This window comes from Oratosquilla oratoria, chromosome 25 (assembly GCF_046742065.1).
Source record: "Oratosquilla oratoria isolate Oo_2021 chromosome 25, ASM4674206v1, whole genome shotgun sequence".
Lineage (NCBI taxonomy): Eukaryota > Metazoa > Arthropoda > Malacostraca > Stomatopoda > Squillidae > Oratosquilla > Oratosquilla oratoria.
Genome location: NC_134801.1, coordinates 30,217,943 through 30,227,204, shown reverse-complemented (window position 1 = coordinate 30,227,204; position 9,262 = coordinate 30,217,943). Strand labels below are relative to the sequence as shown.

At 41.2% G+C, this 9,262-nt stretch overlaps 1 protein-coding gene across 1 annotated transcript in view; it reads left to right on the top strand.

Annotated features, from left to right (window-relative positions):
* The first annotated feature begins 5,178 nt into the window (after positions 1-5,178).
* The window catches only part of LOC143039059 (uncharacterized), a 4,709-nt gene continuing 625 nt past the window's right edge, over positions 5,179-9,262 (top strand). The window contains exons 1-2 of the mRNA XM_076208911.1: positions 5,179-5,192; positions 6,832-7,906. Coding sequence (XP_076065026.1) covers positions 5,179-5,192; positions 6,832-7,906 — 1,089 coding nt within the window. The remainder of the gene's footprint in view (positions 5,193-6,831; positions 7,907-9,262) is intronic.

Genomic DNA, 9,262 nt, shown 5'->3' with positions numbered 1-9,262 from the left:
TGCACCTTGTCCACTGCCCTGGGTCAGAAGCAGTGTCGCAAGACACAGCACATCCACAGCAAGGCCACTTCATTAAATCGGCGACCCCCCCTCTCCGTCCCCCCCATTGCATAAAATGACAGGACGGGGGAGAAATCCCTTCGGGCTGCGTCACCTCATGCAATCACAACATCATCCATATACAACCATTCTCCATTCACCCCTGTCTTCTGTCCTCTCGCATCACCATCCCTTTTCCACACAGTGGGGATTGAGAAACACTTGGTAGAGCAAAGCCCTGTTAGTTGCGGTAAGCATTGTTTTTTGGGGTGGGGTGGGGGGTATCTCGCCGTCTGGCCAGAGCTATCGGGAAACAAAGCGACAAAGCCCTCAGGGGTTCCCAGGAATCGAACTCACGGCCACCTATTCATGAGTTCGACACGGTATCCACTGGACTATCGTGCGGCCCTAGAGGAATATATAAATAGATAAATACATGAATGAATAGATAGATAAATGGATGGGTAAATAAATGAATGAATAAATAAGCTAATAGATAAATTAATTTAGAAATAAACAAACAAAAATTAAGAGATAAATACTCGCAGATAAACATATAAATTGATAAGTACATAAACAAATAAATAAATAAACAAATAAATGACAAAAAGATAAATACATATATAGTAAATGAATGATAGAGAGAAGAAATAAAGATAAATGCATAAAATGAATAAGTAGATAGATAAATAAATTTACATACATATACCAAGGCTTTTCCCCCCTTACAAGGGAGGTAGCCAAAAAGGAAAAGGCATAAAATCATTCCCACCCATTCCATCCCTAAATACACTCCACACCCCTCCACCCTCCCTCTCATCTTAGCACCTCCTGGATGACGGGTCATTCCTGCACCTTGTCCACTGCCCTGGGTCAGAAGCAGTATCGCAAGACACAGCACATCCACAGCAAGGCCGCTTCATTAAATCGGCGACCCCCCCTCTCCGTCCCCCCATGCATTAAAGGAGAAGACGGGGAGAAATCCCTTCGGGCTGCGTCAAAATTTGCTCACACATACTACCTCACCCCCCATCCACCCACCCATTCCACCTCATGCATCACAACATCACCCGTATACAACCATTTTCCATTCACCCCTGTCTTCTGTCCACTCCCGTCCTTCCTCAACAGACATTCCCCTCTTCTCCAAAGCCCCCTTCACCCCATCCATCCACCTCATCCTAGGACGTCCCTTCATGTTCACTCCCTCCACATCTGCTTTCCATACCTCTTTTACTAGTCTTTCTTCACTCATTCTTTCCATGTGTCCAAACCATCCTAATACTCTTTCATCAACCCTATCTCCCAACCCCCTTTCCACCCCTGTTCTCCTCCTCACCTCCTCATTTCTCACTCTATCCAGCCAACTAACCCCCATCACACTTTTCAGACACCTCATCTCAAACACATTCAAACTCCTTCTCTCTTCCTCTCTTATGTTCCATGTTTCTGCCCCATACAGTGCTGTTGGCACAATCACTCCTTCATATAGTCTCCTCTTAGCATCCATTCCCAAATGTCTATTCCTCATTACACTCTTTAATCCACCAAGGCATTTACTCGCTTCTCTCAATCTACATTCTACCTCCACCTTCACTCCACCTTTTCCTGCCACATTTGCACCCAAGTATCTAAAACTATCCACTTCCTCCAGTCGCTCTCCCTTAATGCTCACTTCCAGACTACTGCCACTTTCACCCCTTGTACATCTCATCACCTTACTTTTACCCACATTTATCTTTAGCTTTCTTCTATCACACACTCTCCCAAACTCTGTCACCAACTTTCTTAATCCCTCCTCCGATCCTGCCACAAGCGCAGTGTCGTCCGCAAACAACAGCTGGCTCACCTCCCACTTTTCTCCATTTTCTTTAACCATCTCCAATCCCTGACCCACCACCCTTGCATTTACCTCTCGCACTACCCCATTCATGTAAAAGTTGAACAGCCAGGGCGACATAAGGCATCCTTGACGAAGTCCCACCTTTACCTTGAACCACTCACTCTCCATTTCTAATCCTGACACAAGCTCTACTACTCTCATAAAAACTCTTGGCAGCTCCTAGAAGCTTTCCTCCTATGCCGTATATCCTCAAAACCTCCCACAGTGCCTTTCTGTCTACCCTGTCGTAAGCCTTTTCCAGATCCACAAAGGCCCAAAAAAACATCCTTCCCCTTTCCTATAGCTTTCTCACATATCTGTCTTACCACAAAAATCTGATCTACACAACCTCTACCCGTCCTAAATCCACACTGTTTCTCACCAATTACTCCCTCTGTTCCTCTCCTAATCCTCTCAATCAAGATCCTCCCATAAGCCTTCCCAACTACACTTAACAAGCTAATCCCTCTGAAACTACTACATTCACACTTGTCCCCTTTTCCTTTGTAAAGTGGAACTATACAGGCACTCCTCCAGTCCTCCGGCACTCTACCCTCTCTCCAGCAAACATTAAATAACCTCACCAGCCAGTCCACCATCACTGTACCTCCTTTTTTTTTATTTAGACATTCTGCATTGCATCCATCCAGACCAGGTACCTTACCTACTTTCATCATCTTAACAACTGCCTTCACTTCATCCTTTCTTATTTCTCCTACATTTTCCTCACTCATCACTCTCATTTTCTTAGCATTTCCCACTGCAGCTATCTTTCCCTCCCTATCCTCCTTCACATTTAGCAACTCCCTAAAATACTCTGCCCATCTTCCCCTTACTGCTTTTTCTTCCATTATCATCTCTCCATCTGCACCTTTTACCTTTTCTTCTCTACTTGATCCGCCTTTCCAAATCTTTTTTTATTACTTTCAAAATTTTCTGTCATACTCTTATCCCATTTCACATCTGCTCTCCTCTTTGCCTCCTTTACCTTTTGCTTTTCTTCTCTTTTCTTTTCTTTGTACCTCTCATATGACTCCCTCGTCCTATTTTGTAAACAATCTGTGAAAGCTCGCTTCTTCTCTTCTACAATCTTCTTTGTTTCCTCATCCCACCATTCACTACCTTTCACCTCCCTTGAAGTCACTGTCACCACCACTGTCAGACCTCTTCCTCTATTCTGTTAGTAGTCACTTAATTTCCCCTCACGTCTTTTCTTATAAGTTTTCCAGTCCTTTTTAAGCAGTAGGCCCCATGCCTAGTTTCCTTTAGTCTCACTAGTTTCCAAGTTCATTAGGCCCCATGCCTAGTTCTTGTCATGTACTTCAAATCAGTCCTGGGGTAAAGAAATTGGTACTTTTCTTCTTTCACTGTAATTTCACAGTCTTGGTACACTCAAGATCTCTCTCTCTCGTCTGCTCACACCGTCTCCCGAGATCCCCGTATCCTACGCTAAGCTACCTTCGTTTGACGTTACTAATTTTTCTAATCCAATCTCCTCTGACTTCTCAAATAAATGTCACTCCTTATGGGCGTGACTTTGAATTCATGCACCAATAGTCTTTTCCTCCTTCTCCACCTTTTCTCCAATCCGGAAAGCCGTTACAATGTCACTAGCAATATCGTTTACCTCAGCTTAGTCAAACGAAAAATAACTTTGCGCTTACAGAGTTTTGATTACATCAGCGATTATAAAACAGTCACCACCGTCGGTGTATTTACATAGACATAACGTCGCCTTCAATGTTATCAAACAGTAGGCGTCGAGTCTGAACTCGTTGACTAATCTAATTTGCATTCGCTACCGGCCTCTTACACTACCCTTTCCTCTATTTCCTCCTGTCCCTCTTGTTCCACACACCATCTTTGCACACTTTGTGACTCCCTTCTTGAACCATCCCCATTCCTCCTCCACACCTAGCTCTACTGTATCCTTCACTCCCTCCCACTCCTCCTTCAGCTTCTTCTTGTACTCCTTCTCCTTTTCCTTTTCATTTAAAGAGTTCACTCTAAGCACCTCCCTACCTTTTGTCCCTTTCCTCTTCCTCCATCTATCCTCCACTCTCAACTTACCTTCCACCAAAAAATGATCTGATATTTCCCCACCCTCTCCCCTTAGCACATGTACATCCTTAACTCTTCCTATCATAATCCTATTTACCACTACATAGTCCATTAACGCTCTATCTACCACCCTTCCATCCACCACCCTCTCCCATGTGTACTTATGCTTGACTTTCTTCCGAAACACTGTATTTGCTATCATCAACTCTCTTTCTAGACACACTTCCACCATCAACTCTCCACTACGATTCTTTCCTGGAACTCCACATTTCCCAACCACTCCATCAATTGGATCCTTTCCTACCCTAGCATTAAGGTCTCCCAGTACTATTACATTAATATTTCTTCCTAAATCCTCTATGCACTCCTTTAAATCTATCCAAAAAGCCTCCCTTTCTTCTACGCTCTTCTCACTGCCAGGCCCATATGCACTTACAAAAACCCACATCTCATTTCCCAGTTTCACCTTCATCCACATTATCTTTGAGGAAACCTCCTTCCACTCCACTACACGTTTACCTATCTCTTCACTTACTAGTATGGCCACCCCTTCCCTCCCTCGCCCTCTCTTCACTCCTGATAACCTCCTACTTACACTCCCAAACTTACACTCGCCCTTCCCTTTCAGCTTAGTTTCACTCAAAGCCAACATATCCATCTTTCTTCTCACAAACATACTACCTATCTCTTCCCTTTTACTCTCATCTGTACCACATCCACGCACATTAAAAAAAAAAAACCTTAGGATGCTGGTCGGAAAACTCCCAGACTCTCGTATGCCTTTGCTTTTTCTTTTAGGAATGTCCCCTGTGGGGCTACAAGGAGAAGGATGCATAGTCCCAATCCCCGTCTCTTTTTTCTCGCCTCTTACGATCCAAGTGGAAATACTTGGTGGCAGTATTCTTTTCCCCCACCACAGGGAAGGTAGGCGAAAAAGGAAATGAATATCCAGAGAAATTGTACAGGACAGTAACAAGGGGTTGGGGGACAGCATAACGGAGGGACAGTCGTAGTATAAAAGTGTCATCATTTCTCTATGAACAGAGTTTTCCTCTGTCACAGCCAAAATGATATGTGGCTCTGATCCGTAGGGACGCCCCATATAGACCCTAAAGTATCAACTGCATACCACTTTGCCACAATAACATGCAGCCAATACCCCAGAAATAAATGAATAAGAGTTTTGAGGAGTAAGAATGACAGTAGCATGGTATGTGCAGGATATCGTATAGCAATTGTCGAACAGCGAATGACGGTGAGATAGAGAGACTCCTCCCTGTCCAATGCATTAGTGAAACAGGGGCAAGTGGGATTCACCAATGACCCTTATGGTAAAGAGTCGGGAAGTTACATCACTTAAAGCGCAGTCGCTTACCTATGGCCGAAACAGCCATCCTATAATAGTCAGGGGACCGAACCAGAACCGGGGAGGGATGGAAGACTTTTCCATCAAAATAACTTTTCTATTACTCGATTAATTTTTCTTTTATCTGGAATGGGTAAGAAATGAATTGGCAAAGATAATCAGTATATCTGCCTCTTCATTAAATCGAGTGTACGCAGAAGTGGTTGATGAGAGTGATATTGTATATATATACATAGACATGACAGAATTAAATAGACACCAAGAGAAATAGTTTTATTAAACGAGCAATTGATACAATTAAAGTGCTTATAGATGGTCATGACGTGAATAATTAATACTTGTTGACATCCCCTTTGCTTTTTTCAATGCAAGGACCCTTCTAGGCATCCTAGTGATTAGTTCACAAATATTATCTTGAGGGATTTCTTGCCATATTTCCCGTAGTAATCCTAAGAGTTCGGGCTTTGAAGATGGCTACCTGTACATTTTGCCACGTTGTTGATCTAATATGACCCAGAGGTGTTCAATAGGGTTTATATCCGGGGACAGACTTGGCCATGGAAGTTTCTTGATCCCATTTTGGCTCAACCAATTTTGTGTTGCTTGAGCAGTGTGGCAAGGAGCTCCATCTTCCATAAATAGAAAGACAGTTTTACTCATTCTACCACTGGAGAATATTAGAATGGGCCCTTCCTTTAATATAGAAACACATTTGCCTGAATTGATGTTCCCTTGCCACTCCAGAAGCCATTGTTAGTTAAAATTTGCTTGACTCTAACAAGTTCTTGGTGTAGTAGTTGCCAACTGGAACATATTTTAAAGGCTCTTGTGACATAGGCACGTATTACGCTCATCTTATATTTGGAGGGACATTCACTAGAACCGTTTAGACATCTTCCAGAGTTAGTTGGTTTTCTATAGACAGTTGTGGTGAAAACACCTTTTGTTCCATCTACCCAAACGTGACAAAATCCCACAATACCAGCATTACACGGGACCAGCTAAATAAAAGCACCTCAATTTTGGTTTTAAAGATACTAACAGAAAGAAACTGAAATGTTTAGAGGCTGTTTTTATTAGAGACCATATGCCATTAATAAATATCCAACAAAATATGTGTGGGACTTTAGAACTCTTCGGAGCATCCCGCGTCACCAATAGAATATGACGCGTGTTACTATTGACCTCTCCTTTATGTCTCTTTTTTCTGTATTTATATTCTTGTAATAAAAAATGTCTTCAATAAATTTACCAGAAGATACATAATGTGTAGGCGAAACGTCGTTAAATGTTGGTTTTTATTTCCAAACATGGACTCGTTCGGAAATGTGATATTTTCTCTCCCTGCTTCAGAGAAGAAAATACTCAGGAAAATAGAAAGTCTTAAGAAGATCACCAACGCAGAGTATGCAGTGATTTTTAGTAAAAAATGTATCGATGAAAACCTGCTCCCTAAATTCACTAATATTCGTCTTCACGACAGGGCAGTGCAGTATAAGCAGTTTACGCTCAACTTCAGACGGAGGCTGATGTATGAGCAAATTGAACAAAAGAATCAACAACTCAAGAGCCTAAAAGAGGAATTAGGCAATGCATTGGAAATTTTCCATAAGTGCAACATTGTCCCATCTCTCCGTGACAAAATTGAAGGGGCCTTACAACATAGCCTATCCATGCACACGAATGCCACGGAAACACGAGTGCTGAAGAAATTAAGTCGCTTATATGGTAGCAAGATGTGTATCCCAAAGAGCACGGACGGGTTTATCAACCTTTCGGACTACCCGCTCTCGGATCACCAGAAGAAATTTCTTAACTTAGGTTTAAAATGTAATTATATGCCCCATTTGAAGAAAGCAGAGAAAATAGCCGATCTGGAGCTCCTATACAAAAATCTATGTGAATTCCATCAAAAAGGTAAGATTAATATGAAACCTATTTTTATAGAACTTTTACAAGCTGAAAGTACCAAACGCAGAGGTTATGGTAAAAGTTCTTTGCTCACAGCTGAGCTGCGTTTAGCAGCAAAAGAACTCCGGGAAAATAAGGATATTGTAATACGTAGGGCGGATAAATCAGACCTATTTGTTATTCTTAACCGTTCTGATTACATTGAAAAAGTTGAGAGCATTTTGCAAGACACATCCAAATTTGTACGTGTCAACCGAAATCCAATAGATAATATTCGTAAGAGAGTTACAAAATTAATAGCTGCTTCTAACGCTTTGATTGATGGTGTTAAATTTGCCCCACTACAAGGTCACTACGAACCGGGATATTTCTATGGAAATGTCAAAACCCTCAAACCTGGACACAAGTTGAGACCTATCATCTCACAAATACCCACACCTACATACCATTTAGCAAAACAACTAAATGAACTGATCACCCCATACATCCCCACCTTCCACACTCTCCTCTCTATGGATGAATTTGTAGAATTTCTTAAAAATTCTAACCCCCAAGGAACACTTGCATCTCTGGACGTGGAAAGTCTCTATACGAATGTTCCTGTAGAAGAGACAATTAAGATAATCTTACATGACTTTTTCCACCATGTCAGTTTGCACCCTCCAAAAATCCTTAGTCACGTCTTGGAGAAAATGTTACAGATATGTACCAAAGAAGTACCTTTTAGATGCCCATCAGGCAGAATTTATCGCCAGTTAGATGGTGTTAGTATGGGAAGTCCTCTAGGAGTTTTATTTGCACAGGCATATATGTGCAATATCAAAAACCACGTCCTCGATACTTTAAACGTTAAACCTATATTGTATCTAAGATATATAGTTGACATTTTTGTAGATGTAGAAGGAGAAAAACACCTTGATGACATAAAAAACAAAATGGAAGGACATTCTTGTCTACGCTTTACGGTGGAAAGGAGCGTCAATAATAAAATTCCCTTTCTAGACGTTTGGGTAGATGGAACAAAAGGCGTTTTCACCACAACTGTCTGTAGAAAACCAATTAACTCTGGAAGATATCTAAACGGTTCTAGTGAATGTCCCTCCAAATATAAGATGAGAAATTCGCTAGTAACAGCGACATCAATCAGAATTTCTCTCACAATTACAATGGCGAAAAGCGTGAAAGGGATTCGTTCCGACCCTTACCCCTTGCTATCTGGTGCACTTGGGCCTTGTGTAAAACAGGAATTGGGGTCACAGATTAGTGATCTTTCCTACCCTCGGGAATCAGTTCGATTCCAGGTTACAAGGCTTTTAAGTGTCTGACGGGAGGTAATCTTACGGGAGGCCGACAGCAGTAAGTTCGAATCCTGCGTGCGACTATCATAAAAATGATCAGATTGATGTCGCTGTTACTAACGAATTTCTCTCTCATATATATATATATATATATATATATATATATATATATATATATATTTAAATGTATAATATGCATTAAGACCCCTAGGAACTGAAGACATGCCTACAGCATTTGTCTGCCAGGGATTTGTACACAAACATATACCAATATGATGACCGTCGAGATCAACACTATAAATAAGCGCGTCAGACTTGGTAAAAAAAATGTTGAAAGGAAATTGATATGATATACGTTTTTAATCAAATGTTTTTTTTCTCTAAAATTTATTATTCTTTTTATTTTCCTTACATCTGTATAGCATTATTTTATTTCTGTGTCAGGATAATAGACAACGAGTCTAACATTTATGAAAAAAATCTAAATGGTTTTATTTGATTATTCAACAATAGCGAACAACTGCGTTTATTTTTTCAACTTGAAACAGAACCTGAAGAACTCTTCCCTTAGTAATTTGAGTCTATTTTCACTGAAATTCCTTTCACGTGGGAGGAACACTCATGTAGTTTCCCTTCGGTAAGACAGAGATTAACGGTGGCAATCTTAAAAAATTCTTTCGTTATATAAGTCCTTGGAGGGAAAAG